Source organism: Artibeus jamaicensis, unplaced genomic scaffold (assembly GCF_021234435.1).
Source record: "Artibeus jamaicensis isolate MK-2021 breed Jamaican fruit bat unplaced genomic scaffold, CSHL_Jam_final contig_3152, whole genome shotgun sequence".
NCBI classification, from domain to species: domain Eukaryota; kingdom Metazoa; phylum Chordata; class Mammalia; order Chiroptera; family Phyllostomidae; genus Artibeus; species Artibeus jamaicensis.
Genome location: NW_026521729.1, coordinates 811,169 through 834,576, shown reverse-complemented (window position 1 = coordinate 834,576; position 23,408 = coordinate 811,169). Strand labels below are relative to the sequence as shown.

The window sequence follows — 23,408 nt, the reverse complement described above, 5'->3', positions numbered from 1 at the left end:
CTGTTTGCACCTTACTTGTAAATTAAAAAACCAGAATTAGTCGTCAACTTTGAAGTATTAATAGACCTCCTATAAAAATCGGGATTTGTTTTATTTGAAAAATAAGACCTGAAATCCTAGACTTTATCCTCACGGTGCTTGTCATTTGCCTGTTACTCATCACTGAGGACGAGGGTTGGTCACATGGGATCACCTCATGTGCAGGTTGCGTGACTGCTATAACTTTATATTCACTGTCCGTATTCCCTGCTGCCTCCCCCACAGCTCCCTGGCTCCCCCGCCCACGTCCACAAGAGCCTTCCAGGCACTCCACTTGCCCGTCCAGGGTCCACATTTCCAGCATCTGTGGATTGGACAAGCCGAGTGGTGAGACGATGGCAAAATACGTGGCTTCGGCTTATGTTTGGAACGGCTAAACACATCTGCAGGTTTATGGTCAGCTGGATATGACCTTGGATTTCTGGGAGATATATCCACTCCTACCCTCTCCTCCCATTACAGAAAGAGGACAGCAGAGCAGACGGAGGTTGGGTCTACGGTAACTTTATTGTAACAAGAGAAACCAGCCTGCAGTAAGTCTACACGATCGGAGCAGATGGTGGTTATCTTCCCCAGGGGTGCAGCCGGAGCCCAGCTGGAAGCACGCGGAGGTCAGAACCAAAGCCCTGAATGTCCTCCGCTGGTTCCACCTGCCTGGCCCGGCTCACGACAGCAACGACAGAGGTGTGAGGTCCGACTGGGCAGAGGTGACATCCGGCAGCAGACGATCACTGAAGAGGATGCTGAAATGGTCTGTTTACCATCCTCTGCTGTTCTTTGTTGAGCAAGGTGAGGGGATGGGGTGAGCAGTAAATTACGGTCTTCATTCTTCAAATGAGCCAGAGCTACAGGATGGGCCTGGTGGTCAATCAAGCAACAGAACAGGATGAAAGACCCTGTGCCTACGAAGAAGACCAGCAGTGATCAGAGAGGGGAACATTCAAGTGCCTGTGAGTACCTACAAGGAGAGCCTTCTTCCTTTTTTTTCCTTAAATAAGACAGGAAACAGCATCTTTTAATTTTCCTGCTGCAGTGGCAGCCGACTCACGGGTTTTGACAACATGTGATTTCTGTGACGTGGTGTGTTGGTCAGGCTGCTCTGTCCCGGGAAGACAAACACGGAGCCACTATTGTTTGGACTAGTTCTTCTCATAAAGCCTCCAGTAAGTGGCATTTTCATGCTGAATCAATACCATATGTTGCTTCAGTTAAAGCTTCGGAAATGTTGCAATGGTCTGATTGATGGTTTTTTTGGCTACAACTTTCTTGTACATGTAAACTCTCTCGGAAAAGCTGGAGGTATAAAGATCGGGGAGAGTTTGGTTTAGAGCCACAAAGTCCCAGGCACCAGCCACAGATGCCTCTGCCCATTTCCCTACATGTTCTTTTCTGAGAAACGCATTCAAGCACTGAGTTTTCAGTACCGTGGTTGAAAGAAATGATCCGCTCACCACCATCCACCCTCCCTCTTCCTCTGTGGGAATCTCCCAACAGCAGAGGTTGCCGGGAAGGTCGTCTCTGTTTCCTCTTGTCAGGGAAATTACTTGGTGACCTGGTGAATGGCATGGGCAAGGTAGCCCACGTTGCCCGAGGTGACCCCTGCCACCGAGATGCGGCCGTCCTTCGTCATGTAGATGGAGAACTCCTTGGTCAGCCGCTCCACCTGCAGAGAGAAGAGTGCTTGGGTGCGCCCCACTCCCGGGGGGGGGTCCCCAGCCTGACGTGGCACGACAGCCCCATGCTAAGACTGTAAAATAACAGAGGCTCTATCTTCTCACTTGAATCCCATTCCCAGAATTTGGCATGCAAACTTAAAGAGGGAAAGAAGAAAAAAAGCTGTTTTAAGAGTAGGGTGATGAAGAGTAGGGTGATGATGAATTCTGAGGGGGAAACAGGTAAAAAAAAAAAAAATCTAAGACTCAGCATTTGTAGCAAAAACAGATCCAGGATCCGGCTGTAGATGGGCTGTTTCTTTTACTAACGGCCGTCTCTGCAGGGAGCAGCAGCGGCCACAGAATCGGTCAAAACAAACTCTGCTCTTTGGAAGTTTGTAACACAGATGGGCAACGGGCTAACAAAGGGTAAAACAGAATGGGTGCTCCATACTTCCACCACCTAGAAGGCCTCCAGAAGGACTGTTTTTAGGGAAATCCTGACTCGGCAGGTGCCCTAGCGGGGATTCGGGTCTGCAAGGGCTGATTCATCGGGTCCGCTCACCTGTTCGGGCTTTAGTCCTGTGAAACAGAACATGCCGATCTGGTCGGTGATGTGCTGCCAGTTGTGGGAGGAGCCCTCCTTCTTGAGGTTGGAGACCAGCTGAGTCCGCATGCCGATGATGCGGTCGGCCATGCCTTTCACTTCCTGCAGCCTGTAAAGAGCCCGGGATGTAGCTCAGTTCTGACCACGCCCCGACTGACAGGCCACAGACCAATGCATTTTTACCTCCCTGAGGTATGGCCCCCGTGGGCCCCAGTGTGTCCCCGAGTGAAGTGCCGGGCCAGGAAGAAAACTACTTGATAGTGTTTTGCTTCATACCAGAACACTATTTTGATTAGGCAACTAGACTAGTTAACATGACTTCAGTTACTAAAATGAATGAATGAATGAATCACACTAAATCCCTGGGAGGGCTAAGGCTCTGCACCTTTTTATGTGGGGAACAGAAGCTATGAATCCAACAGGAAACTATGGCTTCTTGTTGCCATGCATGGAACCAACATTCCTGCACGCACCATGGAGATGAGGCGTGGGGGACCTACGGTGTGCCGAGCTCTGCGCCGGTGCTGATGAGAGGGAGGGCTGAGACGTGGCCTTTGCCTGCGGGAGCTGCAGTGGAGGCTGGACGCACACCCGTCAACCAGCAACCTCAGGACAGGGCAGGAGAAAGCAAGAACCCCTGGGACAGCGCTGCGCTGGGACAGCCCAGAGGAGGGAGGGCTGATTTTCTCTGGGGGTCTGGAGAGGGCAGCCCTTTGACTGGACATGGCTGGCTTGATTCTGGAAACATCTTTCCCTTCTTCAGAATCCACCCTTTCCATGCAGTTCCTATGGTTCTACGAGCAATTCCTGTCGGCCCTCACCAACTAGAGGATGGTAAAAACGGTTACAGGCAGCCGCCCTGTTCTGACATGTCCACTTTCCAAACCATCTCTCTACGATGACGTCATGCACAGTTAGGACAGAGGTTACAAATGGCTAATTGAAGGTCAAATTAGAGTCTTCATCATGTTTCATCTGATGCAGTTAAACCTTTAAAACTGGGTACTTGTACATAAAAATGGGGCTTTGTGGTCTTAACAGACGGCACCAGCAGTGTGATTACTGGCTGAGCTGGAGCCCCTGGTCCCCAGGAACGACATTTGAGTTTAAATTTCCTGCAGTCCCACCCACCAGCTCTGCATTCCCTTTGAGGCCTGGGTCCTAAAGGCGCTGCATGTATGACCACAGCTCGCCCGGGCCGACCCCAGCAAACCCCCTCCTGGCTCCTGTCATGAGGTTCTGGCTTCTCACAGCACCAACCAGGGCACTTCGCCATCTCCTCCCCCCAGCCCCTGGCTTTGCTGCCTTCTGCACCCTCCTCTCACTGTCTTTGCCACAGAAACCACCCAGGACTCGGGCACACCCTGCCTGCTGCATGGCCATGCCTTTCCTTACTGCACATTGCTGTGTCCAGTTTTTCTTTTCTCCTTCATTTCCGTTGGGGAGAAAAGACCTCTCCCCAAAAAAGCACAGCTCAGACGCTGCCGTCTTTGTGACGGCCTCCCTAGCTCCCCACTGGACTCTGTGGCTCTTCCTTGAGTCGGCGCATATTCCATTCCGTCTCATGTCAGTGCCTACGTGGGTCTTTCTCACTAGGTTACAACCCCCTGTGGGGAGGGACCTCTTAGTCACCTAGCACAGCACCCTCGTTACCTTTGCACACCACAGACTTCGAATGCGTACTCAAATACACACATTAAGAAAACAGAAGCTTGATGACTGTCTGGGAATATGGAAATACTAACAAAACAAGACAAAACAAAACAAAACAAAAAACAAAACAAAACAACTTAAACTATGAAGCAAAAAAGAAAGAAAGCTTAGCACAATTCTAAGTGACAAAAACGAAACCAACCCTGCACATACATATACAGCAGTGTGGTACATGGCACGTTACAGCTGCGGATGATAATAGGCAAGAAAAAGAGACCTGAGTTACAGTGACTGGAGCGGTGGTTGACTTTCCCCTCTCCCAAACTTTCTGTAATGTATTTCACATTCATTTTATAAGGGGGAAAATGCTGTAATTTAAAAACACAGCCCTGGCTGGTGTAGCTCAGTGGACTGAGTGTGGGCTGTGAACCGAAGGGTAGCCAGTTGGATTCCCAGTCAGGGCACATGCCTGGATAGTGGGCCAGGTCCCCAGTAGGGGGCGTGTGAGAGGCAACCACACATTGATATTTCTCTCCTCTTCTCCTCTCTCTAAAAATAAATAAAATCTTAAAAAAAAAATTAAAAGTACAGTACTTGATTTTTTGGTCAGCCTAGCCTAGGGGTACTGTACAGAAAAGAGCTATCTTGAATGAGCCTCTGACTGTTTACTTCGATGCTCACAGGATTATTTTCAGGTAGAAAAAGCACTGTCACGTGATGGCCACGTGAGCCGCAGGTGAAGCTTCCTGCAGACAGCAGACTGCAGACTCAGCTTTCCTACCCAGGAGGCTCAGAGACCCACCCCCTTAGCCGACCAGCTACCCAGGATGAGTTCCTGCATAACACCCCACACCCACAGGCGGCGTGGCTTTTTATTAACTCCACATTATGGAGCACAGGGGCTGGCACATTTTTTCAAGGGCCCCAATTACAAACATGTCAGGCTTTGTGGGCCGCACGTTCTCCTCCTCAACCGCCGAGCTTGGCTGTCACAGCCCAGAAGCAGCCATATACAATTAATTCACCGGGACATAAACGTGGCTAGGTGCCACGGAAACATTAGTCAGAAAAATGGCGCAGACCAGATTCGACCTGCAGAACAGTGCACCGCCCCCGGCCCCCCGAGCGATGTTTTTAAAAGTGACCATGACCTGCCAGCAGGCACCACATTCAAGCAGTTGGATGCGACTGGTATTCAGAAAGCACTGGCATACAGCACACGCCTAGCATTGCGTTCTAGGCGTGTTTCAGCCATGCACGCATGCACTGTGCGCTCCGGATCACCATGTAAAACACGCGATACATGGCTTGTGGTTAAAAGGACCGAGTGACACTAACGTAGCACTCAGGTGTCAAGAGATTCAGATGGCACTGAAGTAAAAACCAAAAGATGCAGAAATACCAATGCAATGCTAACTATTATTAAAATAAAAACAGAAAATATGATGTTCTAAAGACAGTGTTCCTACATAAGGTGCTTCAATGAAAACTTAAAACTTAGGAGAAGGCAGGTTTCATTTAACCTGGAAACGATGGAATTAAAAAAACTACCGTCTCTGAACTATGTGTCTTATCGGGAAAGACCGATGGACTGATTTGAAAGGGCTCACAAAATGTTCTCTCCTCTCTCCCTGCTTGGGGAAGGTGGAAGGCCGGGGGGTGGGGGGCGGGCGCCGGGACTTTACCATTGTTTCCGCAGATCGGGGCTCGTCAGAATGGTGGATGCGATCCGGGCCCCATTGATGGGAGGGTTGGAATACATGGGACGAATCAGGATCTTCAGCTGCGACTCCACCCTCTTGGCTTCATCAGCATCTTTGCAGATCACACTGAAGGCTCCCACGCGCTCCCCTGAAAAGGCAGAACGGCCCGTCTTCTAGTTCTGTCTACCGTGCTACAGCAAACTGTTAGATTTGTTGCCCATCAGCTGTCTCCACCAGAAACACCACAAAGATAACTCTTGGTTATAAAGTTTTTGACAACAGGGACGGATAATCTGGGCACAACAGAGAGTCTGAGTACTCAAGAGTGTTTGGAGGTCTTTTTTCTTATTGTATCCATCTTTTTGGCTCATATAAAGCGGTCACTTGTTTAGAGAAGCAGTAATCAGCTTTTTCTGCGGGAGGGATTCAGGGACACTAAAGAAGCTAAAGATTGGTCCGGTCCATTCTACCTGTCTTTCCTCTCTGGGTAAAGACGGACACAGAAACACACGCACGCACGCACCCGAACTCCTGCGCACACGCACCTGCGTGGCGCCCCCTCCCAGCACCCCCTCGACCTCATCAGAATACGCACTGCACCGGGCCCTTTACTTTACCGTATAAGCCCATGTTCTTGGCATAGGACTGGCAGAGGCACACGTTGATGCCCTGTTCGATGAAGTGGCGGACAGCCCAGGCATCCTTGTCGCCGTCACCACTGGCAAAGCCTTGGTAGGCCATGTCGAAGAACGCGTAGAGGTTGTTTTTCTGGGGAGGAAAGGAGAAGATCGACGCTTCAGGCAGCCCCCCCCAAGATGCCCCGATGGCCGCCTGTGCTTACTGGGACCGGGCCTGCTTCACGCAAACCGAGTCCACAGTTTTCTCCGCAGAGGGCAGTCTGGTCATGCTGAAGCCTCCCAAGAGTTGAGATACTAACATATTTCCTTTTTTTTTTAACTCTGGCTGGTATGGTCCCTCAAGAAGACATTCCGACATGGCTCAGTTGGTTGGAGAGCTGTCCTGTCAGCCAAAAGATCATGGGTTCAACTCTCGGCCAGGGCACGTGCCTGGATTGAGGGTCTGGTTCCCATTCAGTGTGTGTGCAGGAGGTGACTGACTGGTGTTTCTCTCTCGCACCGAGGTTTCTCTCCCTCCCTTCCCCTCTCTCTAAAATTAATAAGCATTTTCTCAGGTGAGGATTGAAAACAAGAAGACATTAAGAGGAGAATCTTAACCTCAACCTTCCGGAAAGCTCCTGGGTCACGCAGGGAGCTCTCCTCAGGCCCGTGGTGGTGCAGTGGCCTGGGCAGTTACGTGGGTCTAGTTAACACAGGCCCTGCACCACTCCTGTGTCACAGTAATAACGACCCTCCTGTGCCCCACTCCTTCTCTGGGGCTAGTCTTCCACTCAGGGCCACTTCTCTGGCTGAGTCTTCCACTCAGGGCTCCTGCGACGGCCACTTGAGAGCCAGCTCACCCTGGAAGTGTCCCCTGAATGTTGTTTCTCCGTCTCGTTTTGTCTGCAGCTGAGGTTGGACAAAATGTGAAGGGAGGGAAACCAAAAGCAGTGGGAATGGGGACTCAGAAATGTCTCCCCTCCTAGAATTCTGACTCGTGCCTTCTCTGCCAGCTGACCCCGTGAATGATCATGGTGATGCTCAGGGAGGTGGCAAGGATCAGAGGGGACGCGAAAAAGTGTGTAAAGGAGGAACAAGTAACCAGTGACCAGGACAAACGCACCCACTGCCGCAGACATCTGGGGTCTGTGGGTGCCGACCATACAGGCCAGCCAATGACACATGTTGCTAGAACACCCCTGACCCAGGCTGAGGGACAGAGATCATTTTCACCCTGCTCACGTGTCCTTCATCACAGAAGTGCCACCCACACAAATGGGGAGTGCTTTCCTGAGTATTAATAAGTTGCAAAAACTCTTCGTGTGGGCTTAAGGCAATTCGCTGTCACGATTAAGATGCCAGGTCACCAGTCAGTCTGCACCCCTCACCTTCACCACCGAAGCTATCTCCTTCCACTGCTCCGGGCGAGGGTCCACTCCCGTGGGATTGTGGGCGCAGGCATGGAGAAGAATAACACTCTGCTGTGGTATTTTCTAAAAAGACAAACAACCAACAGATTGCTTTATAAGGAGAAAACTGACCTGAAAGGCCACAGGGTCACTATTACTTGACAAGTAGGGAAAACCAGCTGCGGTCTGCGAGTTAGCTCATCCCCAGTGTTTTGTGTCAGGGACTGAGATGCGGCTGGGGGATGTCCATTCTCCACAAGGGGGCGTGTCCCTGGTCCCCTCCTCCCTCCTGCCCAGAAGCCCACTTACTGAAATGTCCTCCATGGCGCCTTTGAAGTCAAAGCCGCACGTCTTGGGGTCATAGTACCGGTAGCTCTGTAACTGCATGCCTGCGTCCCTGAAGATGGGCGTGTGATTCCCCCAGGTCGGTTTCGGCAGAAAGACATCTCGGCTGAACTTGAAAAATCTTTGCTAAGATATGGGATGAAAGGGAAAGAAAGACATGATGAAAGAAGGGGCCAAAGTTGACATATTTTACTGAAAAGACATTTTTCTGTCCTGAAACTCAGCTTCTGTCTCTGACTGAGAGAGAACTAAGCAGCGAGGTGACTGGGGCCAGGACCCCAGCTCTGACCGTCACACAGCTGTGTGGCCGAGGACCGAGCTGCGCCTTGCTTTCTTCATCTATAAATGGTGGTAACGGAACCGCTTTCATAAAGATAAAACGTGTTACAATGCAAAAGTTCCCAGTAACGGTGTGTGCTCAATAAACTGTACTTATTATATAACATTACCTTCATTAATTACAATGACCTCTCCTTTGTGAGTTCTTCTAGTTTTTACCAAGTGCTTTCATTTTTAGCCCCCCCGAGTCCATGTATCAGGGAATGGGACGCCTCCCCACTTTGTGGAAGGAGGAAAACTACTTCTGGCTCAGCACGCACACGCACCAGGCAACCATCCTCGACTCACGGACTGTGTTACAGCTCTCCGCTGGAGGAACTTCAGACTCACCAGAAAACTGGCTCCGATCCTTAAGGCCCCGGTTCCAGAAATGGTCTGCACGGTGACATACTGCAGGAGAGACACCCTCGGTCAGTGGGGCGCAGCACCCTCTTAGCAGAGCAGGTAAGAGAGAGGCTGGCGACCACGCTCCAAATGGGTATTCAGAAACGAGAGAACAGCACTCTTTCATTTCCCCATCTGCTCCGTGACGGGCTGACTCGACCGTCCTCACTGGCTGCCAAAAGAGGCGTCTCTTCAGTTTCCGACGCCTCTGCTGCTGCAGAAGGGAATTCCTTACGGCTAATTCCCCCCACCTCCCCAGTGAAAAAGGAGTGGTTTGTGCAGGGGAAAAAGAACAGCCAGTACATCCCGTACTGTTGTGGAATTATGCAAAATCGAACGACTCTCTGAACATCCAAGCTCCTTGAAAAGCAAGCCAGTTAAGTCCATCAGAAAAACGTTACTACATATCAAAGGCTGTCTAAGAGAAGAGGCTCCTTTTACGAGTTCTCACCTGAAACATTCATCTTCTGGGTACAGGGAGTTTGTTTGTTTGTTTTTTAAAGGCACCATAAAAAAAAAACAAGCCTCTACAAAACATAAACCTATCTTCTGGACTGGGAGACACTGGGTTAAATGGTAGGAACCCAACTAACCAACTCTAATAAGCAAAGTCTGTCTGTGCTAATGCTGGCATGACAGAAATAAACACCTGGTCGTAGATCTGATAATAGTAGTGATTCCCAAAGGCAATTTATAAAAGACAAGCTGTGTTAGTTTAAGACAGGCCAGCCTCACATTTAGGTGACCAATGACTAGATGTGCACAGACTAAGCAAAAATTACAGAAAAGCGCAGTGTTCCTGAGGGGTGAACAGGTGGCTGACCGTGCAGAGATTAAGCAAACCACACTCTGTCCACGATTTAGGACCATTACTAGGACCATTACGGCATCACCATGGGGTCAAGGCTGTACGCTTTTCCGAGTCAATGAACTAAACCCTGGACTTAGGTCAGCCTGGTAAATAAAATGTATTTATTCTGGTCTTGGGGAGGTGGGGAGGGGAGAAACGTTGGCTTAGTTTTGCTACTTTGTGAGTCCCCCCCCCTTACACAGAAGAAAAAAATCAACAAACCTACAAATGTGTTCATTAACATTTGTTTCAAAAGAAAGTAAACTATAACACACATCAGGAGCCCTGTGTCCGCCAGCTATTTGGTGGCCTGGCTGCATCACCTGCGTGGTGCTAGCCTTCTACCACAGGGCGGGTCTGCATATACCCTGCAAGGCGCACACAGGAAGGAATCTGTGTGCAAAACGCTTATGTCCGGTGAGCTTTAGGGCCGTCCCTCTCCCACAAGAAGAAGGCCCCCCTCCCTGGGAGTTGGAAGGAGGAGACAACTAAGGGATGCTCATGGCTGCAGAGATGCTCTCCGGACCTCTGACAGAGGAGGGAGGCAGCCGGGAGGGAGCATGGCTGTTCTCTCCCCAGGTGCAGACTGGCTGGGAAGGAGCAGCAGAAAGGAGCCCGGCTGTTCCCAGACGCAAACACCTCCCTGGGGCTCATTTCCTGCCAGCTTCCTCCATCTAAGCTGGAAGCCTAGGACATGAGGGCGGGCCTAAAATTACGCATAGTCTGGAGTTTCTACAGCTTATTTAAGGTAAAGGGGACATCGGCACATAAAGACTAACAGAAAAGCAGTATCGAATCTATCAGATTACTACCATATGTCTGGACTTAGGGTTGTAGGAAATCTTTTATGTAATTAGTACCAATTTACTATCTAAAGAAGAGATATTAGCAGATGTGTGGCCACTTCAAAACAATCACCGCACACAAAGTGCTGTGTATCTTTTTTTTGTTTTAAATTGTTTAAGTTATCTCTTATTCATTTAAATGATTGAGTTTAACAACAGACCCTGTCGGATACCAGAGTCTGCTCGGCTTACCCGGCCACTTTTCACCACTTCGCTGTTCTCGCCCAGAGCTAATTCCGCGGATGCCTTGCAAAACTCGGCCAGTCCCCCGATGGGCAGGTATTCTTTGTCCAGATTTTTTGCAGCAATCTGGGCCTCTGCCTAGACAAGAGGAAACACGAATACAGTGTCTCTTGTTTACTACTGAATGTAAAACGGCATTCTGGGAATGCACAAGAACAAGAAGGTTCAAGAACAACACTTAGATACAAGATAATAAATGCCAATCTAAATACACAAGAGGGAAAAGCATTTCAAGGCATCTGCCAGTCTCAGAACGTCAAAGTATTAAATTAACTGTAACAGATGTGTGTCTTCCTTTGCTTGAAGTCACAGGCTTGGCTGTCCCTTAACTGGCAGTGTGTTGATCCTGAGTCTCAGTTTCCTCATCTGTCGAGCAGGGGAGCAACTGCTTCTTTACCTCGAGTGACCGAGCTGAAGAGCTGGTGGGCGAATGTACAGGAGTGTGGGCGGTGCTCCCACTTACAATGGCAGCTCACTCTTGCCGAACACTTCAAACTGGTTTCTTGAGACCAGAAGCAAACCCTGTTTCTCGAGTCCTTTTTGCTACTCAGAGGCTTGTAGAGATGACACCTCATGGGCCCTCCTACACTCTGCAATCTCCCCTTTTCCTGGTCCATTCAGCCCATGCTCTGTTACTGCAGTGGCTTAGCGGCGCCCAGCTCTGCAGCGGGGAGGAACGGCAGACACACACGGCACGGCCCCACCTGGGAAGTGGCCAAGCAGCGCATTGGCGGTTCATCACGTTTCACTGTGCCCCTCGTGTGAACCTGGTCCAGATGCACGGGAAGACATACTTTCTTTGAAAAAAATTGTTCTTAGGGGATTAGTTAAATTATAGTTATGACAACCAATAGAAAGACTACTGAAAAATATGCAACAAAAATAAAGAACATGATTCTATTGTGTGATAGGAAGAAAGGACAGAGTATGTCCATGTAGAAAGGTGGGCTTTCTTAAGGCAATCAAAATGAGAGAAATGGAAAATAACAAGAGTCACCCTCACCCATGAAGGCCTATTCCTGCCACCAAGGGACAGTGTTGAAATTCTTGGTCCTTTCGCGCATCCTCAGAATTAAACGTGACATTATGCCTCTTTTACAGGCCATCACAGAAGTTCAATCTTGGACAAGACCACGTAGTTCCAACCACACTCACTTTTATAGCCAAGGAGACCAGCCCAGAGCCTGACCCGAGGTCTCCTGGTTCCCGGCCCAGCAGCCTTTCTGCTGCTCTCTGGGACCCCTCCAGTTCACCTCTCCCCACCGGGCAGGAGGAGGATGGCAAGCTCACCTTCCGGATGCTAGGGAGCACGTAAGGCTTTCCACTGTCGTCCCGGTAGGCGCCAACGCCCAGGTTCATCTTTTTGCTGTTGGTGTCTCTTTTGTAGGCTTCTGTGACCCCCAGGATGGGATCTGGGGGGCCCATCTCCACATGGGCCCACCAGGAGCTGAAACAGGAAATACAAGAAGACATCAGTTGCAGGAGCAGAATTTCCACGGCTAGAAACGTCTCCGATCTGCCACAAATCCATCACAACAAACCGTTGCATGTTTACTATGACATGACAAAGCAACAGGCTCCATAACTCAAATGTGTAAGATTTCAAAGCACCTCCCAGAAGGGTGGAGAGGAACGACAATTTCTGTACAAATCCTCTGAGAAGCAGAAGGGGGCACCTGCTGGAACACCCTTGGGGAGGGCGGGATGCACACGTAGGCTTTCGAAGCAGTCCAAAGCGGACCCGAGTTCCCAGGCAAAGAGTATGTCAAGTAACCGGGCAGTGAGAAGCTGAGAGTGGTACCAGATGACACTAGAGATGTCAGCGAGGGCCGTGTAAGAGGATAATGCCACACTTCCCGCCCCACCCCCCATCCCTGCCAAAGGGCTTGGGTTTTTATCCTGGCCCCAAACCTGCTAAGGACATCATTTGGAGAGCTTGTTAAAAATAGTTCCCTTGGTCCCATCTTCGATGTACTGAAAATATGTAGAATCGTTACTTTTTGGGGGGTGGGGGGTGGGTGCTGGTGATCAGATAGGGGGAATGACATGAATACACTTGTATTTTTAGAGCCGGTCTGTAAGATGGGGGCGGTTTTAAGAATAAAAGGGGTTATTAACTATGAAACAGAACAGAGCCTGTCACAGAGAGAGTATTCGGTGTTAGCTGGTATTTCTGCAAATGATCACGCTACAACTCTAATGCAAAACCACTGTGCTGCTAGTCTGAAGCCTGCTGAGGCCGTGCCCAGAGAATTCAAGGAGCACACAGCCATAAGGCTTTATGATCAAACACAGGTCTTTCCTGCTTTTCAATTATTACTGCTTAGTTTCTTCTAGAGTCTCGGGAGATAGGATCACTCTTCCTGCTCCATAGTTCTACTGCCAGAACTCGTAATCCCTATTTTTTTTTCATTGTTTTGGGCTTCCTGGTTGTTCTAGTATCTCAGCGACAGTGAGAAACAGATACCTGGAAGCAACTTGGTAACTGGGCCTGAAGAAAGATTTCGTTATTTCCTACCCACAGTCCGGACCCTGAAAACACGTAGCCGCCTGCCTACTTCCATCACTGTCTTTAGCTGATGAGTAAAAGGAACACTTCGAATGTCAAGGACATGGGACAGAAAGCTTCTAGTAAGCAATTTTCATTTTTAAAAAGAGGGCTTTGTCTCTGAGGTCGTCAATCGATGAGGACAGAGCCACTGCCCCTAACCACGTGACAGAAGGCATCCTTGTTAAATGGTGGGAAAAACACTTGTCATGTTCTTTTAAAAGTTTATCTGGCAGAGAAACTCTCTCAGAAACAGCCTTGAGTCTTCTGGCAGAGATACAATGGAGAGTAGTATTTTTTCTTTTTTCCCACATTTTGTTGTTATTGTTGTTCAGTTACAGTTGTCTCCGCCCCCCCACTCCCTACCACCCCAGCCACCCCTGAGAGTACTGTCTTTCAAGAAGAATTCTGAAAACTACTTGAACAATAAAAAATGTTAAAATTTAAAAAGAAGAATTCTAAAAGCATTGTGAAAATACGGAATCTCAAAAATTTAAATGTAGGAGCAGGGATATGCAGTTTGATTGGTCCTATGTCAGTAATCTCGTTCGGGTTAGGGCATGCCCTTAATTATTCCATTCCTTAAAAGGGCGAAGACAGTGTTACAATGTAAGAACACGGATGTTTTTAAAGACATAGTACTAGAGCCCTGGCTGGTGGCTCAGTGGATTGAGCACCAGCCTGTGAACCAAAGGGTTACTGGTTCAATTCCCAGTTAGGGGCACATGCCTGGGTTGTGGGCCAGGTTCCCAGGAAGGGGCACGTGAGAGGCAACTCCACATTGATTTTTTCTCCCTCTCTCTAAAAATAGATAAATAAAATCTTAAAAAAGAAGAAGAAAAAAAAAAAGAACGACAATCACGTGAGCTTAAGAGATTTCCATTCAAATGACCCAAGTATAAACCCTCAGTTTGTCAGAATACCAACTGCCAGGGTTTTACTCTATTAGAATAAATTAAAAAAAAAAAAAAGAAACTTTAATTAGTTATTTTAAATGTTTCCACTTTTCACACCTGGCTTTTTTAGGTAACATCACTTCTACATGGTGGGAGTGAAGGTTCTTACCGCCTTGTTTTCTGCACAGCTAATAACTATAGACAGAGGTAGCACCTGGATCCATCACCTTATCATGTATTATTTCAACCCGAATAGCACCTCAACTGCAGGTGCTCAAATATTTTAAGACTATTTTTTTTTACAGGTAAGAGTTCCTTCATCTATTTTTAAAATTATTGATTGTAGAGAGAGGAAGGAAAAGAGAGAGAGAGAAAGGAACATCAGTTTGTTGTTCCACTTACTTGTGCATTCATTGGTTGACTCTTGTAGTGCCCTGACTGGGGATGGAACCCACAACCTTGGCTTATTGTGACCACACTGTAACCGATGGAGTTACTCAGCCAAGCCTAAGACTACTTTTTGCACACACATTGCAACTGCAGTTTCCTTATGTGTTTAGATTATGATGTAAGATACAATGTTAAAATGGCACTGTTCTAACTGCTGAGATATAACAATGAATGAAGTAGGTGGGTCTCTGCTTTCATGGAATTTACATTCTAACAGGGAAAAGACGGAAAGGAAAAATAAGTCAGGCTCCCAAACTGAAAGCATGACTAAAAGGTCACTGCCATGGATATTTTCACCAAGTAAGTGGAGCTGTAGACCATCCAGCCAAATCTGTAAGAGATCACTTTACTGTTGTTACTACAACTGTGAAACTCACTTTCTCGTGCCCGTGATTTTAAGCACCCCTTTCTGTTCTCCGAGTTCACTGAATAAATGGTAATAACCCCTCCCCAACTCTGGCCCAGTAGGTAGGCTGACTTAAAGAGCACACCATGACAGTGAGCCAAGAAGAAACCACATCAAAGAGCTAAGAAAGTGTGATGGTCTGGGAAAAACTACTGCCAAGGATGTGGGGCTGTTATAAAGGACAAACTGTTCTGCAGGCTTCAAGCCATCATGCAAACATTCAAACGAAAAGCCAAGACAAGGAAAATAAGTAAAGGCTTTGCTCCTTTTAGTTAATATCTGATTGTGGAGGTTTGGAGACTCGGTTCCTGATTAGGTAGCATTTAAGGACACAGTCCCCAATCCACTTTTCAAAAAATTTTATTTATTTATTTATTTTTAGAGAGAGGGGGAGGGAGAGAGAAAGAGAGGGAGAGAAACATCAACGTGTGGTTGCCTCTCACATGCCCCCAACTGGGGACCTGGCCTGCAACCCAGGCAGGTGCTCTGACTGGGAATTAACCAGCGACTTTTTGGTTCTCAGGCCTGCACTCAATCCACTGAGCCACACCAGCCAGGGCCCCAGCCTGCTTCTTGACTGAATTAAATTGCCTGGCTCAGGTCTCCACTACAAAGCAATTAAGGCACCATACTTTTTCCTTTGCCAGCGCTTACACACTGTTTAAAAAAAGTATTAGTAACGGTCTGAGTGACTCCTTTCTCAGGCTTGTTCAAGGCCGTGTCTATCACCAGCATCTGGTCCAGTGTCTGGCTCTGTGAAACTCGGGTGATGAAATATTCACTAAATGAAGAGTAGAGAGAGATGGAGAGGAAGAACGGCCACTTTCCTACAGGCAGATCTCCTAAAGGCTTAAAAATCAGGTGCGCTACACTTTGACTCTTCTGCACCCAAAGGTCAAACGGCAGAGTTGGGAGGGGGGAAGTCCGGGTGACTTAGGCGGTAACACGGACCGGAGGATGCCTTGCGCCAAGGTCACCGGATGCAGGGAGGATGGCCGGGGCAGAATGCCAGAGTCCCGGGTACCTTCCTTCCGTGCGCTTCTCTCTACCGGGCACACTAATGGCCGTCAGCCGTAGGCCAGCCAAGCCCGCTCGGGTCCCAGGGGAGGCCACGACAGGTGAGCCCCGCAGCCGACCCCCCCTTCCCCCGCCCCCGTAGCCTGTCAAGGGCACACGCGTGCCCACCCCTACGCCGGGTCCCAGGTGCCGCGGCCAACCAGAGCGAGTCGGTCCCGGCCCTGCAGCCAATGGGAGCAAGGTCTGGCTGGCGCCGCAGCCGCGGGCTCTCCGCGTGTCCCCAATCCCCCACCCCCGCGCGGAATCTGTGCCCCGTGACCCCCACCTTGAGTGGGAGTCGGGTGCCGTAGAGGGCCATACTTCCTAACCTGGGGGGAACGCGTTGGCACGCTCTCCCGCGGTCTGGGGGGCAGGGGAGGAGAGGGATGTATGACCCCGAGGGTCATTGTGTGGCGCGGCCGCTCAATCCGATAAAGTGTGTGCGGGTGTGCGAGCGTGGGTGTGTGTGTTGGCGGATTCGGTAGCTCCGGGGGCAGGCCCGTCTTCCCGGCTCCGTCTTCCCTGCTTACCTGGCTCTGGCAGAAGCCACGGCCGCGACGCCTGGGTGGAAGGCAGCGGCGATCCCGGACAGGACGCGGCTAGAGTGCAGCAGGGCCATGGTGGGCGGCAAGCGGGCAGTGGGCGGCTGCGAGACAGAGCGGAGGGCGGGCGGGCGCAGACTCCTCGGCGCGCGCTCCTGCTGAAGGTAAGGGCAGTGACTTCCCCGGGTGAGGCTAGAGCAGCCGGGCCCGCGCCGCGTCACAGCGGACCCTGGCGGCGGGAGCGAGCGGGTCCGCCAGCCCGCGAGGCGGCCCCGCCGGGTCCAAGTGGTCTCGGAAAAGGGGGATGACACTGCTTAATCACCACCCGCCGCACGGAAGTGGTAAGGGCTAGTATGTCATTTTGAAAGATCGGGAAATGTAGGCTGGTGCAGGTGAAGTAATTTGCCTAACTTCCTGGAGCCAGTAACAAGGTGTCCCACCCTAGATCTTCAGCCGGATGTTCTCCCAAGTGCACATCTCCTCACTTTACTGAATGCTCCCTTTTCTCTCTTGCCGAGGATAACGTTCCTGCCTCGTGGGGGCACTTGGGAGGATTAAGAAAGATTAGCTGATCACCTCTACAAATGGCCTGGTTTAGAAAGCACAAAATAACTCGTGGCTACTAATGACAAATCTGCGTTTGTCAGATCATTGCGGTTGTGCGTGGAAGGGAATTAATCACTTTTAAAGGACAAAACGAATGAATTTGAGATTCTACGAGCTGAATAATTCAAACCAATCCACCCTAAGCAACGGCTATTTCTCGGACACTAAGACCCAAATAGAGCCGTGTTCCGTGTTGATCGACTATATGCTCTGTGGCATCGCACTGCCCGCGCCCTTCTACTTTACCATCTCAGATCACCTGCTCTCGCTGTGACAGTGAATGTTATGGATGGAATGTTATGGATCCTATGCCCCCCACGGGCCACGACTTTCCGTTTCACGTTCCCTGCAGCTGCCATACACAGTTCCTATACACTACTGCGAACTAGATGGTTTAAAATAACAAAATTTTCTTCTATCACAGTTCTAGAGTCTAGAAGTCCAAAGTCAAGGTGTCTGTGGGGTTTGTTCCTTCCGGAGTCTCTCAGACAAACTCTGCTCCAGGCCTGCCTCTGGCGTCTGGCAATTGCCAGCAATCCTTCTCAGTTCTTTCGCGTGTTGACACATCACTCCCATCTCTGACTCCATCTTGTATGCCATTCTCTCCCTGTGTGTCTCTTTTTCTTCAAAAAGATTTTATTTACTTTTGGAGAGAGGAGAAAGCAAGGAGAAAGAGAGGGAGAAAAATATCAGTGGGTGGTTGCCTCTCCCCTGCCCCCTCCTGGGGACCTGGCCCGAAACCCAGGCATGTGTCTTGATTGGGAATCTAACTGGTAATCCTTTGGTTTGCAGCCGGTGCTCAACCCACTGAGTTACACCAGCCAGGGCTCTTTTTCTTCTTTATAAGAACACCAGTCACATTGGATTAGGGCCCACATTAATGGCTTCACCTAAACTTGATTATATCTGCAAAGACCCTCCTTGCAAATAAGTCACATTCATAGGTACCTGGGGTTAGAACTTCAACATACCTTTTTGGGGAAATGTATTTCCATCCATAACATTCACTGTCTTTAAGATGTAGCAATTATACTTCCAGGAATAGACCCTAGAGACTTCACACATGTATAAGGATGTCAGTGAAACATTGTTTATAAAAGCAAAACATAGGGATAGCCTAACTGCCCATCAGGGAAGCAGATAGATGGGCTGTTACGTCACATGTTGGAGGATTACAGAGCTATGGCACGGAGGAACTCAGTTCATAGGTGTCAACGTGGGCAGACCCCAAAAACATGAAAAAAAAAAAAAGCAAGTTGCAGAAGAAGTACAGGTATAATATGGCATGATTTAGATAAAAATTTAAAATACATGAACTATACCATACATTCACTCATAAAGGGTGTCAGCGTTTGAAAATATGTACCAGGGATACAGTTCATTCAGTATGGGATCTGCAGGGCACAGGAGGGTGTTCGCCCTGGTGGAGGGGACCCCACAATTGTTCAAATTTGCTTCATAAAAAAGTTCAGATAATAGTAACACTTTTTGTCACCATTCTGGGTGTGGGCATCTGTCATATTGATCTCTGTAATGTATATATTTAACTTTTCCCATGAGAAAGCTAATTTGAGTAGCTGGTCTGAAAGATGGAAAGGACAAGCCTGAGAGGTGGGGAGATGATAGAAAGAAGTCTGACTCGGTAATGCAGGAGGAAATTCTGAAGGTTGGAGGTCAGGTAGAAGTAGCAGTGATGGAGAAAAGGTCACAGGTCTGGAGCTTTGACATTGACATATCAAGGAGGTAGAGTCCACAGGGTCTGGTGATTAGGTGCAGGGAGAAGTAGAAAAGGAGCCAGAAATAATTCTCAGGGTCCCAGTTAAAATTGGGGTTGCCTGCAAGGAACAGAGACCCAAAATAATTGTCTTAACCAAAACAGGATTGATTTCTCTCATATAAAATCTGGAGATAGGCAATCCAGGGCTGGCATGGCATTTCCAGCCCACAGATGCTCAGGGACCCACGTCCTTCTAGCCTGTGACTCTGCCCTCTCTAAGGTGTGGTCCGTACCCCTTGGTCCAAGATGGTAGCTGCAACTTCAGCCACCACGTCTTCCTTCTAGCAAGAGTCTAAAGGAAGGGGCGAGAAATGAAGTACAGAGGATACACACCAGCTATCTTTTAAGGAACCTGTAATGGGAGGAGGCAGAATGCGGCAAAGATCAGATGGAGGAGAGCAAGCCAGGGGACGGCACAGGAGGGAAGACTCGGTGCTCTGGTTGGGAAATCAGGGAGGCCTTCATGGGGGAGATGACATTTGATCTGAACTTTGCATGACATATAGTATTTCACAGGTGGAGGAGGAAGGTAGGAAAAGGCGTGGCCTTTGCCCTTCCAGGCAAAGCTCTCCCTTGTCCCTGCTAACCCCCTGCATTTTGTCTCTGGAGTACATGCATGCGCACTTGGAGTGATTGTGCTTGAGCATGACCTTGCTGAGTGTTGCATTTGTGTGCATACATGGAAGTCAGCGAGTGGTGTGTGTCTTTGTGCAGATGTCCATGTACGTGCCTGTTTGCACATGGATCCTAGTGTGTGGGAGTGCTGGGGAGTGGATGTAGGCCAGCCTCCAAACCCATCTGATGAGAAGCCCTGCGAGCTCCTGTTTCTGAAGAGGACAGAGGAGTCTCGCTGAGCCAGGGTGGGGGTGCTGGGCTGCTGCAGTGGCCTGGGTGGGGAGGAGATGGGGCTGGCTGAGAGGGCCACTCTCATGTAAAGACGTAGTCCCTTCCCTGGACTGACCGGGGCCTTTTGCAGCCCCACCGCCCTTGCTCTCCACACCCAGCCTGCCCCAGGGAAATGCACAGCCTTAGAAGTAGAGCTTGGGGGAGCCTGGAGGCAGATCCTGCCCCACCACAGTCAGCCTCTCCCTAGGAGGCAAGAGGGGACACTATCTGGTGACTCTACCCCTCCTCAGAGTGGGAGGGTATCTCCCAAGCCCCCACAGAACATACAGATTCTGACTGGCAGACTCTCTGGAAACGCCCCCCCTCCCCCCAGCTCATAGAGTGTCTCCAGGTACTTGTTTGTGTATGTGAAACTACTCTGGAAAACAATACCCGCCTACCTCCACCCGGTAAGTATAAGGATTTTAATAAAAGATTAAAAATACTTTGTTAATGGTGTCCATCTGTGGCTCTCTGCTTACAGCCCCTGGGTGTCTTGAGTCCTGTCTTCTGACTCGTGTTTGGACTTTTCACCAGAAGGACTGCAGTTTCTGTCAGCCGGGACTGTGACTGCAGAGCCCCACATTCTGGACTGGCCCTGGGCTTGTGCTGTCCGCCTGCAGGGAGGGGCTCAGAGCAGCACACCTGGCTGTGAGGCAGAGGCAGTGAGCACCTGTGTGCCCTGGCCCGTTCCAGGGGCTGTGGGGCGGGCAGAGGCCAGGCACAGCCCTGCAAATGCTCGGAGTGTGGGGGTTCCAGGAGCCCCAGAGCGGAGAGGGGTTGCTTCTGGCTGGGAGCCGGGAGAGGTGATATGGAGCAGGTCGCATTGTGAGTGGGACCTCGAAGGGAGAGGAGGTGTTTCAACATTGCCGTCTGCACCTCCCATCTCTCAGCGTCCGGGAGACCAAGCCCTGCCTGGCACAGGCGTCTCCCTCATTCACGCATGTGTGAACTCAGGCCCCCAGACGGGAAGGTGACACAGAGCACCTCTGATTGGGCCTCGCCTTTCAATTAGTTGGACTGTTGTTTTTTCCAATCGGTTCCACCCCTTCTGGCCACCCATGCTGGAACCACCCTGCCCTGCCCGTGGGGGTGAGGACCAGGATTCAGAGCCGGCCGGGGCTGAGATGTGAGGGCCTGGACATGTTCATGCACCAATCCCAAGTAGGTCCTCCTCCCAACCACCTCAAGACCTTACGTGTCCATTGTTGAGTCATTTCTGACTCTCTTCCCATTTCCTTAAACAGGAAATCCCAGAGTCATCCTTGATTAGCCCTCCCGCACCTCCCACAGGTCCCAGCTTGTGTCCAGCACACATGTCAAGCACTACTACCCAAGCACTTGTTCCTTCATTCATTCTAACAATGATACGGTGAAGTTGGTGGCCCAAGTTCAGAGCCAGGGAGGGGCAGAGCTAGCTCATTACCACAGGAAGTAGAAGCCACCTGCCTCTCTCCATCCACGTGGCCACACCAAAAGCCCCTCACTGGACTGTTTGACTCTAATCTTGCCCTTCCAGGACATTCCACATAGAACAGCCAGCGGGATTCTTCTAAAACACATGGCCAGTCATGTCTTCCTCTTGCTTAAAACCCTGCAGAGGCTCCCTGGTGCCTGCAGGATAGAGTGCAATCCCCTTTGCATGACGCGTGAGGCTGCCTTTCAGTGTCTGCCTCCTCCATGGCGCACACCCCTGGTGTCTCTTTATTGCCTTTGGGCCTCCTGCTCCCCCTGTGCCGTCTCCCACAACAGTTAGCCTTTAAGCATCTAGAGTAGCGTTAGCCACCCTCAGGGGCCATTGCGGAAAAGGGAAATTATAAAAGAACATGGTGCACCTGCTGCAAGCCTGGGAGCCTCCTGAAGGTGGGAGCAGTGATTTCAGGGCCACTAAGTGCAGTGAAAAACATAAATGTAGGTACTACTGACAGAGGAGTACAGCACGGAGACATCCAGCCTGGGATGTCAAGCAAAAGCACCTGGGGGAGAAAACCCTTCACTGGAGTCTAGAAGGAGCAGTGGGAGAAAGGCTGTTACCAGGATGAAGGCGCAGCCCTTGTTAAAGCTGGGGACACCAGAGAACGAGGTACAGAGAGTCAAAGTCAAAGAGCTCCCAGGTATTACAGCACCGGGTGGGGAGGGGCCAGAGAGGTCCCACCCACTGTGTGTTGCAATTTTCAGGGCAGGGTTATCAGCCGCAGGGCACAGAGGAAGAGAGTATCTGAGGCCCTGAAAGGTCACGTGACTGGCTCAAGGTCACAGTTCAGAAGAGTCAGAGCCAACCACAAACTCAGTATTCCTCACCCTGCAAGTGTGCAGCCCTGAGTGGGTGACCGAGGGGATTTGGACAAGCCCCAGGCCTCACTCAACTGGCCATATTGAGGGCAGGGGGAGGGGTACAGTCAGCGACCTCAAAGCCAAGGTTGGAAGCTGTCCTGGGGAGAGATTCCCTGTGCTCAGTGGTTAAGAGGATTTGAGCTCTTCCTGCTCACGGCTTGGAGAAATGGAAGCTGGTGTACACATTCATAGGTTATGCTTGAATCATGCCCAGGGCCTGACAGCACCACAAAAGTAAGAACAAACTTGAACTTCAAACTTCTGCTTGATCTGGTCCCAGTTCCAGGCCCAGGGGCAGCTCTCATTGCAGTTGTGGGTTGAAGTAAACCCCTTCACATAACTTAAGTGAGGATTATTGTTGATTTTTTGAGTTATTAAAAAAAGGAAAAAAATATCAAGACCTCAGCAGTTCAAGCCATTGGTTTACTGGACACAGGCTGTCCCCAAAATGAGAGAGAGCATTTCCCTAAGAATAAGGGTGACATCTGTGTGGGCACTGAGCATGAGGGATGCGGCACAGCCTCCCAAAAAACACTCAGATGGGCCCAAGCTGTTTCCCTCTCCAGCTATTGCCTGTTGGAGACTGGAGAGGCTGCTCACACCACACGGGACCCCAGGGCTGCTGCGGAGGCTGTGCTGGCAGATCTTGGGGTTGCTGGATCAGAAGCTGCCTGCAGATGCCACGGATTCAGAACAAAACAACAGCCTCAAACTGCATGAAGACCTGGATGCCACCTCGCTCAAACGCCCTCACTGTCCAGATGGAAAAATGCGGGGTTTGATAAGGAAGACAACTCGCTTCTAAATCAGGAGAGACTCTATGGTACAGGCAGAAGTAGAATCCAAGTTTTCCAGATTCCAGACCATCACTTTTACCGGGTTTAGCTGCTTAGAAGACAGACAAAGGCTTACGGGTTCAAGTTTTTCTTCCCATCGGGGTGAGAAAAAAATGGAGTTAGTTTACTAAATATAAAAAAGGCTTCCCGGCAACAGTCGGAAAACAGTGATGATGGAGGAGAGAAAAAAGATCGTAGTGCTGAAATGACTCCTCGCCTAGCCCCGCATTTCCTGGAACACGGTCTTCGGGAGGATGGAAAAGGGCCTGTGGTCAAGTGACTTGGAAACTTGGGATTAATTCAAATAAAGCCAGTTTCTTCTTGTAGAGCGTCTCAGAGTTTCTGCTATATGCTTTATACATTTCTAGAAGAGATACGTAAAATGC

The 23,408-nt window shown here is 49.9% G+C and overlaps 1 protein-coding gene across 1 annotated transcript; it reads right to left on the bottom strand.

Moving 5' to 3' along the window:
• Positions 1–527: 527 nt before the first annotated feature.
• GOT2 (glutamic-oxaloacetic transaminase 2) lies at positions 528–16,761 on the bottom strand. The gene is made up of 10 exons (XM_037141444.2): positions 16,573–16,761; positions 11,977–12,133; positions 10,636–10,764; positions 8,695–8,754; positions 7,990–8,151; positions 7,660–7,764; positions 6,272–6,422; positions 5,637–5,802; positions 2,257–2,407; positions 528–1,702 (listed from the first exon to the last, which is right to left on the bottom strand). Exons 1-10 carry the CDS (start codon positions 16,659–16,661, stop codon positions 1,580–1,582), a joined length of 1,293 nt encoding a protein of 430 aa, XP_036997339.2. The 5' UTR covers positions 16,662–16,761; the 3' UTR covers positions 528–1,579.
• Between the last annotated feature and the right edge of the window lie 6,647 nt (positions 16,762–23,408).